General features: G+C 46.2%; 1 protein-coding gene across 1 annotated transcript in view; it reads left to right on the top strand.

Moving 5' to 3' along the window:
• Nucleotides 1-19,197, top strand: part of NUFIP1 (nuclear FMR1 interacting protein 1) — a 211,357-nt gene that overhangs the window by 69,752 nt on the left and 122,408 nt on the right. Inside the window, exon 3 of the mRNA XM_063952833.1 lies at nucleotides 8,814-8,918. Coding sequence (XP_063808903.1) covers nucleotides 8,814-8,918 — 105 coding nt within the window. The remainder of the gene's footprint in view (nucleotides 1-8,813; nucleotides 8,919-19,197) is intronic.

The following is a 19,197-nucleotide window of genomic DNA, read 5'->3' on the forward strand; positions in this document are numbered from 1 at the left end:
GTCAGGGGCTGTAAAACGCCCTTTGCCTCAGTCGGTCGACACAGACCCAGACACAGGCACTGATTCCAGTGGCGACGGTGACGAATCAACCGTATTTTCTAGTAGGGCCACACGTTATATGATTTTGGCAATGAAGGAGGCGTTACATATTGCTGATACTACAGGTACCACAAAACAGGGTATCATGTGGGGTGTGAAAAAACTACCTATAGTTTTTCCTGAATCAGATGAATTAAATGAGGTGTGTGATGAAGCGTGGGTTGCCCCCGATAAAAAAATGCTAATTTCAAAGAAGTTATTGGCTTTATACCCTTTCCCGCCAGAGGTTAGGGCGCGCTGGGAAACACCTCCTAGGGTGGACAAGGCGCTCACACGCTTATCAAAACAAGTGGCGTTACCCTCTCCTGAGACGGCCGCACTTAAAGATCCAGCAGATAGGAGGATGGAAAATATCCAAAAAAGTATATACACACATACAGGTGTTATACTACGACCAGCTATAGCGACAGCCTGGATGTGCAGTGCTGGGGTAGCTTGGTCAGAGTCCCTGATTGAAAATATTGATACCCTGGATAGGGACAATGTTTTACTGTCTTTAGAGCAAATAAAGGATGCATTTCTTTATATGCGTGATGCACAGAGGGATATCTGCACACTGGCATCACGGGTAAGTGCTATGTCCATTTCGGCCAGAAGAAGTTTATGGACGCGACAGTGGTCAGGCGATGCGGACTCAAAACGGCATATGGAAGTTTTGCCGTATAAAGGGGAGGAGTTATTTGGTGTCGGTCTATCGGATTTGGTGGCCACGGCTACAGCCGGGAAATCCACCTTTTTACCTCAAGTCACTCCCCAACAGAAAAAGACACCGACTTTTCAACCGCAGCCCTTTCGTTCCTTTAAAAACAAGAGAGCAAAGGGATATTCATATCTGCCACGAGGCAGAGGAAGGGGGAAGAGACAGCAACAGGCAGCTCCTTCCCAGGAACAGAAGCCCTCCCCCGCTTCTACAAAAGCCTCAGCATGACGCTGGGGCTTCTCAAGCGGACTCGGGGGCGGTGGGGGGTCGTCTCAAGAATTTCAGCGCGCAGTGGGCTCACTCGCAGGTAGATCCCTGGATCCTGCAGATAATATCTCAGGGGTACAGGTTGGAACTAGAGACGGATCCACCTCGCCGTTTCCTGAAGTCTGCTTTACCAACGTCCCCCTCCGACAGGGTGACGGTCTTGGAAGCCATTCACAAGCTGTACTCTCAGCAGGTGATAGTCAAGGTACCCCTTTTACAACAAGGAAAGGGGTATTATTCCACTCTATTTGTGGTACCGAAGCCGGATGGCTCGGTAAGACCTATTCTAAATCCTGAAATCCTTGAACCTGTACATAAAGAAGTTCAAGTTCAAGATGGAGTCACTCAGAGCAGTGATAGCGAACCTGGAAGAAGGGGACTTTATGGTATCCTTGGACATCAAGGATGCGTATCTCCACGTTCCAATTTACCCCTCACACCAGGGGTACCTCAGGTTCGTCGTACAGAACTGTCACTATCAGTTTCAGACGCTGCCGTTCGGATTGTCCACGGCACCTCGGGTCTTTACCAAGGTAATGGCCGAGATGATGATTCTTCTTCGAAGAAAAGGCGTATTAATTATCCCATACTTGGACGATCTCCTAATAAGGGCAAGGTCCAGAGAACAGCTAGAGATGGGATTAGCACTGTCTCAAGAAGTGCTAAAACAGCACGGGTGGATTCTGAATATTCCAAAATCCCAGTTAATTCCGACAACACGTCTGCTGTTCCTAGGGATGATTCTGGACACGGTTCAGAAAAAGGTTTTTCTCCCGGAGGAAAAAGCCAAGGAGTTATCTGAGCTTGTCAGGAACCTCCTAAAACCAGGAAAGGTGTCTGTACATCAATGCACAAGAGTCCTGGGAAAAATGGTGGCTTCTTACGAAGCAATTCCATTCGGCAGATTCCACGCAAGAATTTTCCAGAGGGATCTGTTGGACAAATGGTCAGGGTCGCATCTTCAGATGCACCAGCGGATAACCCTGTCTCCAAGGACAAGGGTATCTCTTCTGTGGTGGTTGCAGAGTGCTCATCTATTGGAGGGCCGCAGATTCGGCATACAGGATTGGATCCTGGTGACCACGGACGCCAGCCTGAGAGGCTGGGGAGCAGTCACACAAGGAAGAAACTTCCAGGGCGTGTGGTCGAGCCTGGAAACGTCTCTTCACATAAACATTCTGGAACTAAGAGCAATCTACAATGCTCTAAGCCAGGCAGAACCTCTGCTTCAAGGAAAACCGGTGTTGATCCAGTCGGACAACATCACGGCAGTCGCCCATGTGAACAGACAGGGCGGCACAAGAAGCAGGAGTGCAATGGCAGAAGCTGCAAGGATTCTTCGCTGGGCAGAGAATCATGTGATAGCACTGTCAGCAGTGTTCATCCCGGGAGTGGACAACTGGGAAGCAGACTTCCTCAGCAGACACGACCTTCACCCGGGAGAGTGGGGACTTCATCCAGAAGTTTTCCACATGCTGGTAACCCGTTGGGAAAGACCAATGGTGGACATGATGGCGTCTCGCCTCAACAAAAAACTGGACAGGTATTGCGCCAGGTCAAGAGATCCGCAGGCAATAGCTGTGGACGCGCTGGTAACGCCTTGGGTGTACCAGTCGGTGTATGTGTTTCCTCCTCTGCCTCTCATACCAAAAGTATTGAGAATTATACGGCAAAGAGGCGTAAGAACGATACTAGTGGTTCCGGATTGGCCAAGAAGGACTTGGTACCCGGAACTTCAAGAGATGATCACGGAAGATCCGTGGCCTCTACCTCTGAGAAGGGACTTGCTTCAGCAGGGTCCCTGTCTGTTTCAAGACTTACCGCGGCTGCGTTTGACGGCATGGCGGTTGAACGCCGGATCCTAAAGGAAAAAGGCATGCCGGAAGAAGTCATTCCTACTTTGATTAAAGCAAGGAAGGAAGTAACCGCGCAACATTATCACCGCATTTGGCGAAAATATGTTGCGTGGTGCGAGGATCGGAGTGCTCCGACGGAGGAATTTCAACTGGGTCGATTCCTACATTTCCTGCAATCAGGATTGTCTATGGGTCTCAAATTGGGATCTATTAAGGTTCAAATTTCGGCCCTGTCGATTTTCTTCCAAAAAGAATTGGCTTCAGTTCCTGAAGTCCAGACTTTTGTTAAGGGAGTGCTGCATATACAGCCCCCTGTGGTGCCTCCAGTGGCACCGTGGGATCTCAATGTTGTTTTGGACTTTCTCAAATCTCATTGGTTTGAACCACTAAAAACTGTGGATTTGAAATATCTCACATGGAAAGTGACCATGCTACTAGCCCTGGCTTCGGCCAGGAGAGTGTCAGAACTGGCAGCTTTATCTTACAAAAGCCCATATCTGATTTTCCATTCGGACAGGGCAGAACTGCGGACTCGTCCGCATTTTCTCCCTAAGGTGGTGTCAGCATTTCATCTGAACCAACCTATTGTAGTGCCTGCGGCTACAAGCGACTTGGAGGACTCCAAGTTGTTGGACGTTGTCAGAGCTTTAAAAATATACATTTCAAGGACAGCTGGAGTCAGGAAATCTGACTCGCTGTTTATACTATATGCTCCCAACAAGTTGGGCGCTCCTGCGTCTAAGCAGACTATTGCTCGCTGGATTTGTGGTACGATTCAGCTTGCACATTCTGTGGCAGGCCTGCCACAGCCAAAATCGGTAAAAGCCCACTCCACAAGGAAGGTGGGTTCTTCTTGGGCGGCTGCCCGAGGGGTCTCGGCATTACAACTCTGCCGAGCGGCTACGTGGTCGGGGGAGAACACGTTTGTAAAATTCTACAAATTTGATACCCTGGCTAAGGAGGACCTGGAGTTCTCTCATTCGGTGCTGCAGAGTCATCCGCACTCTCCCGCCCGTTTGGGAGCTTTGGTATAATCCCCATGGTCCTTTCAGGAACCCCAGCATCCACTAGGACGATAGAGAAAATAAGAATTTACTTACCGATAATTCTATTTCTCGGAGTCCGTAGTGGATGCTGGGCGCCCATCCCAAGTGCGGATTATCTGCATTACTTGTACATAGTTACAAAAATCGGGTTATTATTGTTGTGAGCCATCTTTTCAGAGGCTCCGCTGTTATCATACTGTTAACTGGGTTTAGATCACAGGTTGTACGGTGTGATTGGTGTGGCTGGTATGAGTCTTACCCGGGATTCATAAATCCTTCCTTATTGTGTACGCTCGTCCGGGCACAGTACCTAACTGAGGCTTGGAGGAGGGTCATGGGGGGAGGAGCCAGTACACACCACCTGATCGTAAAGCTTTACTTTTTGTGCCCTGTCTCCTGCGGAGCCGCTATTCCCCATGGTCCTTTCAGGAACCCCAGCATCCACTACGGACTCCGAGAAATAGAATTATCGGTAAGTAAATTCTTATTTTTGACTCTTGGTTATATCAAGGACGCTGCAGATTACCTAAAGGATGTGGCGAGGGATATTGGCCTCTTGGGATCAAGGGCCAATGCCATGGCGGTCTCGGCCAGGAGGACGCAGTGGATTCATCAATGGATTGCAGATGCCGACTCCAAGGAAGCTCTCCTTTTTAAAGGTAGTGTCTTGTTTGGTGACGGCCTTGCTGACCTGGTGTCTACCGCTACTGCGGATAAGTCATCTTTTCTTCCTTATGTTCCCGCACAATACAAAAAGGTGCCCCATTCTCTGATGCAGTCCTTTCGGCCCAATAAATACAAAAAAGGAAGGGGTTCGTCCTTCCTCGCCTCAAAGGGTAGAGGAAGGGGAAAAAGGTCACCTGCTGTGTCTGGCGCCCAGGACCAAAAGTCCTCCCCCGCCTCTACCAAATCCACCGCATGACGCTGGGGCTTCCCTACGGGAGTCCGTGCCGGTGGGGGGCCGTCTCCGAATCTTCAGTCAGGTCTGGTTTCAATCGGCCCTGGATCCTTGGGTCTTAGACAGTGTCCCATGGGTACAAACTGGAGTTTCAGGAGATGCCCCCCCGCCGCTTTTTCAAATCGGCCTTGCCAGCTTCTCTTCCAGAAAGAGAAGTAGCAATCGCTGCGATACAAAAGCTGTGTCAACAGAGGGTCATTGTCCCGGTTCCCCCGTCCCAACGGGTGGGAGGGTTCTGTTCGAGCCTCTTTGTCGTGCCGAAGCCGGACGGCTCGGTACGACCGATTCTGAACCTAAAATCATACTTGAAAACTTTCAAGTTCAAGATGGAATCTCTTCGAGCTGTGATTTCCAGATTAGAAGGGGGGGATTTTATGGCGTCAGTCGACATAAAGGATGCCTACTTACATGTCCCAATATATCCTCCTCATCAAACCTTCCTAAGATTTGTGGTGCAGGATTGTCATTACCAATTTCAGACGTTGCCGTTTTGGCTTTCTACGGCCCCGAGGGTCTTCACCAAGGTGATGGCGGAAATGATGGTACTCCTGCGCAAGCAGGGTGTCACAATTATCTCGTACTTGGACGATCTCCTGATAAAGGCAAGATCAAAAGAGCAGTTGCTAAGAAGCGTGGAACTTTCCCTGATGGTTCTGCAACATCATGGTTGGATTCTCAATTTGCTATAGTCTCAGTTGATTCCGACAACTCTGCTGCCCTTCTTGGGCATGATCCTAGACACGGAACGGCGGAGAGTGTTTCTTCCGGTGGAAAAAAATCTGGAAATCCAGACCATGGTCAAGGAGATTCTGAAACCGGCAAGAGTGTCTATTCATCAATGCACTCGAGTGCTAGGGAAGATGGTTTGCGGCTTACGAAGCCATTCCGTTTGGCAGGTTTCATGCCCGGGTGTTTCAGTGGGATCTGCTGAACAAATGGTCCGGGTCTCACCTGCACATGCACCGGAAAATAAATCTATCTTCCAGGACCATAATTTCTCTCCTGTGGTGGCTGCAAAGTTCTCACCTTCTAGAGGGACGCAGATTCGGAATCCAGGATTGGGTCCTGCTGACCACGGATGCAAGTCTCCGAGGCTGGGGTGCAGTCACGCAAGGAAAAAGTTTCCAGGGAAAATGGTCAAGCCAGGAATCTTGTCTCCACATAACTCCAGAACATTTAAGAGCCATTTACAACGGCCTTCTGCAAGCGAAGAACCTTCTACAAAGTCTACCTGTCCTGAACCAGTCGGACAACATAACAGCGGTGGCGTATGTAAACCGCCAGGGCGGAACAAAGAGCAGAGCGGCGATGGCGGAGGCCACAAGAGTTCTCCGCTGGGCAGAACAACACGTAAGCGCTCTTTCAGCAGTTTTCCTTCCGGGCGTGGACAACTGGGAAGCAGACTTTCTCAGCAGATACGATCTCCATCTAGGAGAGTGGGCCCTTCATCCAGAGGTGTTTGCCGAAGTAACAAGGTGTTGGGGTATCCCCAAATAGACATGATGGCGTCTCGCCTCAACAAGAAGCTTCCGAGGTATTGTTCCAGGTCAAGAGACCCCCAAGCCAGTGCAGTGGACGCCCTGGTAACTCCGTGGGTGTTTCAGTCGGTATGTGTTCCCTCCACTTCCTCTCATTCCAAAAGTGCTGAGGATCAAAAGATGAACAAGGGTTCAAGCAATACTCGTCGTTCCAGATTGGCCACGGAGGGCCTGGTATCCGGATCTTCAGGAATTGCTCATAGAAGATCCTTGGCCGCTTCCTCTAAGAGAGGACCTGTTACTGCAGAGGCCATGCGTGTTTCCCGACTTACTGCGGCTACGTTTGACGGCGTGGAGGTTGAACGCCAAATCCTAGCTCGTAAAGGTATTCCCGGGGAAGTCATCCCCACTCTCCTTAAGGCTAGAAAGGAGGTCACGGCAAAACATTATCACCGTATTTGGAGAAAATGTGTCGTGGTGTGAAACCAAAACGGCTCCTGCGGAGGAATTTCACTTGGGTCGTTTTCTCCATTTTTTGCAGGCAGGCGTGGATGCAGGCCTGAAATTGGGTTCCATCAAAGTGCAGATTTCGGCTTTATCTATTTTCTTTCAAAAAGAATTGGCCGCCCTTCCTGAGGTTCAGACTTTCGTGAAGGGAGTGCTGCATATCCATCTTCCATTTGTGGCACCGTGGGATCTTGAAGTGGTTAGTTTCTTATGTCTCACTGGTTTGAACCTTTGCGGAAGTTTGAGTTAAAGTTTTTCACTTGGAAAGTGGTCATGCTTTTGGCGTTGGCGTCTGCCAGACGAGTGTCAGAATTTGCGGCGTTGTCTCACAAGAGCCCATATTTGATTTTTCATGTGGATAGAGCGGAATTGAAGACTCGTCAACAATTTCTGCCGAAGGTGGTGTCTTCGTTTTCACATTAATCAACCTATTGTGGTGCCTGTGGCTACGGATGCCGTGACTGTGCCAAGATCTCTTGATGTCGTGAGAGCTTTGAAAATTTTTGTCGCCAGAACGACTCTTGTTAGGAAAACGGAGGCTCTGTTTGTCCTGTATGCTTCAAACAAGATTGGAATTCCTGCTTCCAAGCAGACTATTGCACGCTGGATTTGTAATACGATTCAGCACGCTCATTCTACGGCTGGATTGCCGTCGCCGAAGTCAGTGAAGGCCTATTCTACCAGGATGGTGGGCTCATCTTGGGCAGCTGCCCGAGGGGTCTCGGCACTTCAACTTTGCCGAGCAGCTACGTGGTCTGGTTCAAACACTTTTGCTAAGTTCTACAAGTTTGATACCCTGGCTGATGAGGACCTTATGTTTGGTCAATCGGTGCTGCAGTCATCCGCACTCTCCCGCCCGGTCTGGAGCTTTGGTATAGACCCCATGGTCCTTTTGGAGTCCCCAGCATCCTCTAGCACGTAAGAGAAAATAGGATTTTAATACCTACCGGTAAATCCTTTTCTCCTAGTCCGTAGAGGATTCTGGGTGCCCATCCCAGTGCGGACTGTTACTTGCAGTTGTATTGATACTTGTTTTCGGTTACACAAAGGTTGTGTATTAGTTATATTCAGCTTGTTGCTGTTGTTAGTTCATACTGTTATCTGGTATTTCTGCTAATCCAGTTGTACGGTGTGTTTGTGGTGTGAGCTGGTATGTATCTCACCATTAGTTTAACAAAAATTCTTTCCTCGAAATGTCCGTCTCCCCTGGGCACAGTTCCTATAACTGAGGTCTAGAGGAGGGGCATAGAGGGAGGAGCCAGTTCACACCCAGTCAAAGTCTTTTTAGTGTGCCCATGTCTCCTGCGGATCCCGTCTATACCCCATGGTCCTTTTGGAGTCCCCAGCATCCTCCTACGGACTAGGAGAAAAGGATTAGCCGGTAGGTATTAAAATCCAATTTAAAAAAAAAAATTATGATCAAATTATGTTAATAATACCTATTTATCACTTATCCTGTGTGATTTTTGTTTTTTGTTTAGAAATCTGCATATTTCATATTTACATAATTTGAATGAAAAAAGCAGACTCCACATAAAAATCCCCAATAATTAGCCATTAGTCTGTTTTTGGAAAGACCGTATCAAAAACGCTCATGAATTCTCTGTTTTTGGGTACAAGCTGAATTGCCTGAAGCTAAAAAAAAATGCAGAAGTCAGAGTTTTTTTGCGGCCGAAAAATTATCGGAGCTCATTGAATTCCCTCCTAACGCTGTTAATCTGCATGGTGGTGTTTTCTTAAGCATCCTAGCTTTTTTTTTTTTTTTAATATAACCTTTCCACCATGGTTTTCTGTCTGCGGACTTAGTAGAGTAGTAGGTAAGTAGTAGTAGTAGTAGCTTCCTCATTCAGTTGGTTAAAACTGCATCTTATTTAATTTTGTTTTCTTTTTTTTTTCTATCAGAAAAGAAACAGGAAAGAGCCCATTTTCACACACTTTTGTGACACCTGTGACCGAGGTTTTAAGAATCAAGAAAAATATGATGAACATGTTTCACAACATGTCAAGGTAAGTCCAAAAATGTCACAAATCTGGCCAGATTCAGTTAGCTGCAAGCTACCAGCGGCTTTGTGGGATGTCTCGGAGCTGATTTCTGTTTGCAGCCTATGGATGTGCAAGTGTATATAAGCCTACGCTCTTAAAAGCCCAGTGCAAACCATAGAGGCTGTTTTAGAAATGAAAACCAGCTGCCCTGGGCTCTTTTCTGCATTGGATATTCCTGTGACTCTTGTCAGTTGGTACAACTAGGATGGACAAAGAGACGTCCCCCCCACCCCCCTTCCCAACAGTCTGTCAGCCTATCTATTAAGATTAGCGAGGAATATTAAATGCTGGCATATCTTAAATGTACAGTGTATCTCCGGCAACAGTCGGTTCTAAAAAGAAAGTGTCAAAGAAGAAACCCGTAGCAATTTAATGTGCAGCATGTGACAAATCATTTACTGGGACTCAACATATGGCATTCTGTGATGATTGTGGAGGAGCCTGCACCTATGCCTAGTTGGCTGTCTAGCCAGCTTCAGGAACTTATGGTGTGGATAAAGTGGTCATTTGTTTTTAATTTTTTTTTTTTTTTTTTTTTTAGCTATACAGTGGTCTAAGGCTGGGGTTTTCAAATGCGGCCTTCAAGGCACCCCAACGGTCCAGGATTTAGGTATATCCATGGCTCAACACAGGTGGTTAAATCAAATTGAGCTGCTAATTAAGTCACTTGTGGCGAAAACTTAAAACCTGGACCGTTGTGGTGGCTTGAAGGCTGCTTTGAGAACACCTGGTTTAAGGTCCCAGTCAAGTCTTGATTATGAATATAGTGCAGTTTCTTCCAAATGTGCAATAGAGGAAGTTTGATCTTTTCAGTGAAGTATCAAGGGAGATTTGTGAAAATAGGCAATTTTAATACAGAAGTTGTTTCTCGACATATTTTCCAAATGTAAAAGTCCATGAACTGTAAAGAGGTTTCGGAGCAGAATGATTAGCATGACCTGTTATTTGAGGATATTTAGGTTATGAAATGAATTGTGATTAAAGAATGTTAGCGTTTTGGATAAATAACGGGGCAATCTTGCTGGGATAGAACACATATATCCTGTGGAAAGTGCAGAATTTCTTAATTGATGTGTTGTACCTAGTGTGCATGCTATAGTCCATTCCTAGAGGATGGGGCTTCATTTAAAGATGTATGTTTCTATCGCTGTCTCTTTAAAATCTGGTATGGCTATTGATTTAGTTTCCCAGGCATTAAGATTGTGAAGGTCACAGATTTGGATGATAGAATTTCAAAACAATACTTGTTGAGAAATTTTGCATATCATAGCATATTCATGTGAGGTCTCTTGATGTGGTGACTTTCTCTGTGAGATTTATGGCTGCTAGTATAGTAGCAAGAAGATCATTATGGCTATGCTTATGGTCAGCAGATGTGCACTCCAAAACTAGATTAGCTACTTTACCTTATGCAGTATTCTGTATGGGAGCAGACTTGGCCCTATGTGATACCAAAAAATGACAGAAGGTAGGTCTACTAGACTACCACAAGATAAGCTGAGACCAAGATAACCGTTTAGAGAGGCCAGATCGGCAGTACACTTAGAAAATATTCTTCAGGGATAAGGCAGGCCATTTGTCAGGTCTATAAGAGATTCAATCCAAAGCAGCAATGACTACGAAGGTCTCTCCAAACTACTGTATGCCAGTGGGTAGCAGCGTGTATTCCAAGGATGGTGGATCCCACAGGAGAAATTGCTCTGTTCAACCAGCAAGAGACATGAGTGATGTGGATGGCAATAAACCATGTTCAGATGATCTGAAAGGAATTCTTTTGAAAGTGTTCTCAGTGGGGCAATAGTAACCTGTTTAAATCACCAAGGTTGTACCAAAAGCCAGGCTGTAATGATTAATGTAACGAGCACAGGCAGTTTAGAAGATAGTGCCCTCAGGAGAAGATGGACATCTCTGCAGCTCCATAGAGTTTTCTTCAATTTGTTTTAAACTTTTATTATTTTCGGTATGCTGTTTGGGCAGGAGTCAGAGCCGCTTCCCCGCTGCAGGACCACCGTCCTGAGAGGTTGTTTGTTCAGCGGGGCACTGCGCCTTAGCTGTCACAATCGCAGCACACTGCACACCCCTAACAAATGCCTGAAGGTGACGATTGTGGTGAGTACAAGCCGAAGTCTCCGCTAGGGGGTTCCCGCGGTTCATGGTGCGGCTAAACGCAGGTGCGGCATACGGGACCCTCCTGGGGGGGACCTGCTAGAGCCCCCCGTTTAAACTGGCTAGCGGTGGCTTAAACTAGCATTTGTGTGATGTTTTTAAGCAAACTAGGAGACATTGCCAGTATAAAAATCTCTGTAGCTCCAGCGCCATTGGAGGGGGTGGAGCTACCTCAGAGCGGGACCAGCGGCATTTTGGTGCCTTCCTCTGCTTAATGCAGCAGCAGCAAGCACACACCGCTCCTCCTGACTCACAAGACACGCTGGAAAGCTGGTACTGGGTTTAGCAAAGGAGGAGAGCCGCTGTTGTACACAATCTGTGTCCCATACAGGACAGAAATCATTAGTGTTTCACTGTGATATAGTAAGCTGACAGCCTCACTGGGGCTGCATAGCTGGGGTGTGCTGGTCTTCTCTCTCTAAGTCTCCTCTCACATACAGTAAGGGCAGGCTTGCTAAGTACTGTATTACTGTCTGTGTGTATGTCTTTGTGATAACTGTAAACATGGGTAAACACAAACTATGCAGTGTATGCCACACCAGATTCTATCCCTTATCATCTGATTCTGTTTAATGTGAACAATGCAGCCAATCTTCACATCTCCATGAAGGGGCTGGGGGAGAGGGACCAGAGCCATCCTGGTTAGGGGCTCTTAAGACTCTTAAGACTCTGATGTCTGATATGTCATCGCAACTCACTGCTAATGTTCAGAAAACTCCGCTACTACAACATGCTGTTGCAGACTTAGCTACAGGGCAGATGTTACACAGCCCCCCCTCTTTAACTCAGGACCACAACAGCGTGGTTTACCTGCTCTACTCTCTGGTTCAGATGAGGAAATACAGGAGGATGGGGATGACTTGGATCCTGTTAGTGGGGATTCCGCTTCTGCTCAGGGTATTGAACCCCTCATTCTGGCCATACGGGACGTGTTAAAACTCCCTCTAGAGGACGCTGCGTCACAGCAGTCGTTTTTCTTTACACTAAACAAGCCTAATGTCACTTTCCCTGATTCTGCAGAGTTAGATGACCTATTTAAATTAGCCTGGAAAAGTCCAGACAAAAATACCAAGTGTCAGAAAGATTTTTGCACACTTTCCCATTTGCTCCTGAAGGTAGGAAATTCTGGGAAGAGCCCCCGGCAGTTGACGTCTCAGTCTCTCGACTGTCAAAAAAGGCGGTGCTGCCTGTCCCAGGCTCTTTTACCATAAAGGACCCTGGGGACAGAAAGATAGAGACTACACTAAAGTCTTATCTACACAGCAGCAGGTGTATCGCAAAGGCCGGTCATAGCGGGTTGCTGGATGACCCATGCCATTCATATGTGGGCTACTCAGATTCAGGAGGGCCTCTCCGGGGATATGCCTCTGGTAGTACAGTGACTCTTCTGAAGCACATTCAGGACACTGCATGCGTCCTGTGTGACTCGCTCAAGGAAATGGGCAATATTAATGCTAGGACGTCTGCCATGGCAGTGTCGGCACTCAGGGCCTTGTGGTTGCGTCAGTGGATAGTGGATGCAGAATCCAAGTGCAGTGTGGAATCCCTCCCCTTTTCTGGGCAATGGCTCTTTGGGGTTGAGTTGGATACGTGGATTTCCAAAGTCACTGCAGGGAATTCTACGTTTCTCCCCTCTGGGGCCCCGCCGGCTAGGCGTTCCTACCCGAGCCGTCTTTTCAGTCCTTTCGGTCTAACGGAATTCGATCTAGGGACAGGGGTGCCTCCAGTGCGACTAGAGGCACCAGAGGTAAGACAAAAAGATCTGCAAACACCGGTTCTCAGGAACAGAGCATCAGTTCTGTTTCCAAGAAGTCCTCAGCATGACAGTGCCCACCCACCCCGAGGGGATCTCGAAGTGGGAGCTCGACTGCGTCACTTCAGCCGCGTCTGGGAGGTTTACTGCCAGGATGCCTGTGTCATGGACCCCAATGTCTCACGGCTACAAGCTAGAGTTCGACGGTGCTCCTCCCCAACATTTTTTCAAAACAAGCTTGTCAGCTTGGCGGATACGCAAGTTACGTTGCAACAGGCCATCCAAAAGTTGGTCCAGTCCCACGTCATTGTTCCAGTACCAATACCGCAACGAGGCAGGGTTATTACTCCAACATGTTCGTGCTACCAAAGCCGAATGGTTTGGTAAGGCCCATTTTGAATCTAAAGTCCTTGAACCCTTACCTGAAGGTTTTCAAGTTTAAAAATGGAATCCTTGAGAGCAGTGATTGCGGGCCTGGAAGAACAGGATTTAATGGTTTCCTTGGTTATTAAGGACACCTACCTTCATATTCCTATTTGGCCACCTCATCAGGCTTATCTGAGGTTTGCCCTGCTGGACGTCCACTACCAGTTCCAGGCACTGCCCTTTTGGCCTGTCCACCGCTCCGAGGGTATTCATAAAGTAATGGCGGAGATGATCCGGGTCCAGGTGGTCAATGTTGTCCCTTACCTGGATGATTTTCTGATAAAAGCAAGATCCGGGGAGCTTTTATTGCTCCATATTGACCGCACTATCCAACTTCTGTCACACCATGGGTGGATTCTCAATTGACAGAAGTCCCACCTAGAGCCAACTCAGCGGCTCCTGTTCCTGGGGATGTTACTGGATACTGTGGTCCAGAAGGTATTCCTCCCGGAGGACAAAGCAAGAACACTTAAGGAGATGGTCCGCATAGTGATTGGACCTGCTCGAGTATCAATCTCTGCATAAGATTGTTGGGGAAGATGGTCTCCTCATACGATGCGATCCAATATGGGAGGTTCCATGCCAGAACATTTCAATTGGATCTACTCAGCAAGTGGTCCGGATCACATCTACAGATGCACCGGATGATACGGCTGTCACCTCAGGCCAGGATTTCCCTCCTGTGGTGGCTGCAGTCCTCCAATCTCCTGGAAGGCCGGAGTTTTGGGATTCAGGATTGGATCCTCCTCGCAACGGATGCGAGTCTGAGAGGATGATGGGGAGCTGTCACCCAAGGGGTGCAGTTCCAGGGCAGGTGGTCAGCCCACGAAGCCCTCCTTCCGGTCAACATTCTGGAACTTCGGGCGATCTGCAATGCACTGATTCAGGCCTCTCCTCTGCTCAAGGATCACGCGATCCAAGTACAGTCTGACAACGCCACAGCAGTGGTGTACATCAGTCGGCAAGGAGGGAGAAAAAGCAGGGCCTCCATGCGAGAAATGTCAAAGATACTCCTCTGGGCAGAAAGAAATGCAAGAGCAATGTCGGCAATCTTCATTCCGGGAGTGGACAACTGGGAAGCGGACTTCCTGAGTCGTCATGATCTCCACCCGGGGTAGTGGGGGCTCTACCATCAGGTGTTTCAGCAGATCATCGACCGTTTGGGCTGCCCACAAATAGACATGATGGCTTCTCAACTCAACAAGAAGCTTCACTGGTATTGCTCAAGAACCAGGGACCCTCAGACGAGGGCAGTGGATTCACTGATGTCGCCTTGGTCTTACGGACTGGTCTACCTGTTTCCTTCGATTCCATTGCTCCCAAGGGTGCTCAAGCGAATCAGAAATCAAGGAGTCCAGGCAATTCTGATTGCCCCGGATCGGCCTCGGGGGGTGTGGTTCGCGGATCTTCTAGACATGGCCGTCAAAGTCCCTTGGCCTCTACCACTACGGGTATGGTTTCCAAAGACTGGCGTATAGCGGAGGTAGTGCCGATATTCAAAAAGGGAAGCAAAGCAGAACCAGGTAATTATAGACCAGTTAGCCTTACATTTATAGTGGGGAAAGTATTGGAAGGTATTCTAAGGGACAGTATTCAAAAGTTACTTGAAGCAAATAAGGTCATTAAAAGGAACCAACATGAATTTCTGAAGGACAGATCATGTCAGACCAACTTACTTGGCTTTTATAAATAGTAAGTGCGAACCTTGATCAGGGTAAGGAGGTGGATGTAATCTTTTTAGACTTTGCCAAAGCTTTCGACACTGTAGCACACATGCGTCTTATCTATAAGCTACAAGAAAAAGGGCTAGGGAGCACAATATGCACTTGGGTCAGTAATTGGTTAGATAATAGGGAGTAGCGCGTTGTGGTCAATGGATCATTTTCAAATTGGACTAAAGTACAAAGTGGTGTGCCACAAGCGTCTGTACTCGGACCACTTTTGTTCAACATTTTCATCAACGACCTAACAGTAGGTCTAGAGAGCATGGTAATCCAAAGCTACACAAGATCTGCTATAAGCGCCTAATCAAATAGTTTTAAAACAACATCATGAGCGCTGCCAAAAAAGCACTGTGTATATGCTTTAAAAATTGCCAAGAACGAAGAAAAAAGATTGGCTGCGCTTATAATGTAGTTAAAACAACCTTGTTATTGGAGAGCTGACAAACACAATAATAATGAATAAAAATTGTTTATTAAAATATTAATATACCAATGGAATTTTAAACACAATATTTTAAAAGATTATACATATGTGTATATTCTGAGCTGACCCTATATACCAAGCAGCAAATAACAATGTTCACACGATAAATTGGTGGTTGGTAATGATGTTAATTCTATGTTTCTTTAATTATTTCACAGAAAGGGTAGTGGACAAGTGGAATAGCCTCCCATCAGAGGTGGTAGAGGCTAAGACAGTAGGGCAATTTAAACATGCATGGGATAGACATAAGGATATCCTTACAAAGAAATAATGATCAAATAAGGTTAGAGATAAAAATAATGTAAAAATAAAAAAAAAAAAAGGGGGCATACTAGATGGGCCAAGTGGTTCTTATCTGCCGACAAATTCTATGTTTCTAAATATAATATACATGTAACATTCATATGGCTACTCACTGAAGTTATATCATTCACAAGAATCGTGCTCAAATCATTTCCCTTATAAACTCACAGAAAGGGCTATAGTGGATTATACCGGGGACGCCCGGCAATTAACAGCCCAGGAGAGGTAATTATATAATCTTCCTCAATTAAATCATCTGCTGCCGGGACTTTTATGAATCTTAAAGTACATGCTGCCTCTGTACTTTTAGATAGTGTGCAGTTTCACGATTCTTGTGATGATATAACTTTAGTGAGTAGCCATATGAATGTTACATGTATATTATATTTCTTTAACATCATTACCAACCACCAATTTATCGTGTGAACATTGTTATTTGCTGCTTGGTATATAGGGTCAGCTCAGAATATACACATATGTATAATCTTTTAAAATATTGTGTTTAAAATTCCATTGGTATATTAATATTTTAATAAACAATTTTTATTCATTATTATTGTGTTTGTCAGCTCTCCAATAACAAGGTTGTTTTAACTACATTATAAGCGCAGCCAATCTTTTTTTCTTCGTTCCTAGAGAGCATGGTGTCGATTTTCGCAGACGATACCAAATCGTGTAAGGTTCTAAATACGGAGGGAGATACTGAGTCTCTTCAGAACGACTTAACTAAGCTGGAATCATGGGCAGCAAAATGGAGAATGAGATTCAACACAGACAAGTGTAAGGTAATGCACTGTGGGGGCAAGACCAAAAATAACATCTACATACTGAATGGGGTAATATTAGGGGATTCTGTACTGGAAAAAGACTTAGGGGTTCACATAGATAACAAATTAAGCAGCAGTACCCAAAGTAGGAGTGCAGCAAAGAAGGCTAATAAGATATTAGCATTCATAAAATGGGGAATTGATGCAAGGGACGAGAGTATTATACTCCCATTATATAAATCACTAGTGAGGCCACATCTTGAATACTGTGTGCAATTTTGGGCACCATATTACAAAAAGGATATCCTGGAGCTAGAAAAGGTTCAGAGGCTGGCGACAAAACTAATCAAGAGCATGAAGACGCTGGAATACGATGAAAGGCTTGCAAGGCTAGGCATGTTTACATTGGAATAGAGGAGACTAAGATGGGACATGAGCAACATCTACAAATATATAAGGGGTCAATACACAGAGCTCGGGAGGGACCTGTTTTCTATAAGATCAGCACAGAGGACACGTGGTCACTCGCTTAGGTTAGAGGAAAGGAGTTTCCGCACATTGAGGCGAAAAGGTTTTTTCACAGTAAGGACAATACATGTTTGGAATTCCCTGCCTGAGAGTAGTAATGGCGGACTCAGTTAACGCCTTTAAGAATGGGTTAGATAAATTCCTATTGGATAAAGATATTAAGGGTTATGGTGCGTAGGCACGCATTATAGTTAATACAACTAGTCCTAACATAAAAATAACTAGTCCTATAATAAGACTGCATAGGAGACAACAAATGGGTTGAACTCTATGGACAATTGTTTTTTTTTTCAACCTTAGTTACTAAGAAGAGATCTTCTTCAACAAAGGCCGTTCGTCTACCTGGACTTACGGCAATTTTGTTTGACGGCATGGAGGTTGAACAGAACATCCTAGCTCCAAAAATTTTTATTGCTACCATGGTTCAGGCCAGGAAACCTGTGACGTCAAAACACTATCATCATATCTGGAGAAGATATGTCTCCTGGTGCGAGGAATGCACGTATCCACCTGTGGAGTTCCACTTGGGACATTTCTTACGTTTCCTGCAGGCTGGTGTAGATAAGGGCTTACCTCTGGGTTCAGTTAGGGTCCAGATTTCAGCTCTCTCCATTTTCTTCCAGTAGAGATTTGCACTATTGTCAGAAGTTCAGACCTTCTTGCAAGGGGTACTCCACATCCAACCTCCTTTTGTGCCGCCTACGGCACCCTGGGATTTGAATGTGGTGTTGGAATTTCTACAGTCATTCTGGTTTGAACCTCTGATGACGGTAGAAGACAAGTACCTCACGTGGAAGACTGTGATGTTACTGGCCCTGGATTCTGCTAGACTTGTCTCAGAATTGGGGGCCTTATCATGTAAAAGTCCATACTTGGTCTTTTTTGAGGACAGAGCGGAACTCAGGACTAGACAGCAGTTCCTGCCAAAGGTTGTCTCTGCGTTTCACCTGAATCAACCTATTGTGGTTCTGTCAAGTTCTGACGCTTCTGCTCCTCTAGAGGCATTGGATGCTGTGCGAGCCTTGAAGATCTATGTCAAGTGGACGGCTCGGATCAGAAACTCGGATTCCTTGTTCATGCTCTATGATGCACAGAAAAAGGGTTGTCCTGCTTCAAAGCAGTCCATTGCTCGTTGGCTTAGGCTTACTATCCAACAGGCCTATGTTTCGGCAGCCTTACCTGTTCCTAAGTCTCTGAAGGCCCATTTTACAAGATCGGTGTGCCCTTCCTGGGCGGCTGCCCGTGGAGTCCCTGCCTTGCAATTATGCCGAGCTGCTATCTGGTCAGGGAAGAACACTTTTGTGATGTTCTACAAGTTTGATACTCTGGCCAAAGAGGATTCCCAGTTTGGGCAGGCGGTGCTGCAGACGTCTCTGCACGTTCCCGCTCTTTCTGAAAGCTTTGGGACGTCCCTTCATACTAAGTCTCTCCAATATCCCTTATGGATAACATGTGCAGAGAGAGTTAGATTTGGGTGTGGTGTGTTCAATCTGCAATCTAATTTGCAGTGTAAAAATAAAGGAGCCAGTATTTACCCTGCACAGAAATAAAATAACCCACCCAAATCTAACTCTCTCTGCAAATGTTATATCTGCCACATCTGCAGTGCACATGGCTTTGCCCAACTGCTAAAAAATTTCCTGCTGCGATCTACTTGGAATTACCACCTAAGTCTCCCCAATATCCCTTATGGACTACGAGAAAAGGATTTACCAGTAGGTAATTAAAATCCTATTATCTCAGCCGATAAGTTTCTCCCCAAAGAATGAGAGCTGCATACACAGATGGCAATAGCTGAAATTAGGAGATTTGGTTGCCCAGAAATATACCTGAAGGAAACATACTTGAATACAAACCTCCCTCACTACAGGCATCTTCTTGGTACACAAGGCATAGGCGCTTTCTCACAAAGATGTGTGTTTTTTCTGGGTTAAGTGTTTGCAACGTTCCCTCTTATTACTCGTAGATTGAACATGTAGAGGTAGTATCAATACTGCCTTACTGACCAAGTAGAGTATGGTTCCCTACTACTTTGGAAATGACAATAAAAGATTCTTGGATGTTTACAATTAGGTCTGATCTATTGAAAAAG

The sequence above is a fragment of the Pseudophryne corroboree genome, chromosome 2 (genome assembly GCF_028390025.1).
Source record: "Pseudophryne corroboree isolate aPseCor3 chromosome 2, aPseCor3.hap2, whole genome shotgun sequence".
In the NCBI taxonomy this organism is placed as follows: Eukaryota; Metazoa; Chordata; class Amphibia; order Anura; family Myobatrachidae; genus Pseudophryne; species Pseudophryne corroboree.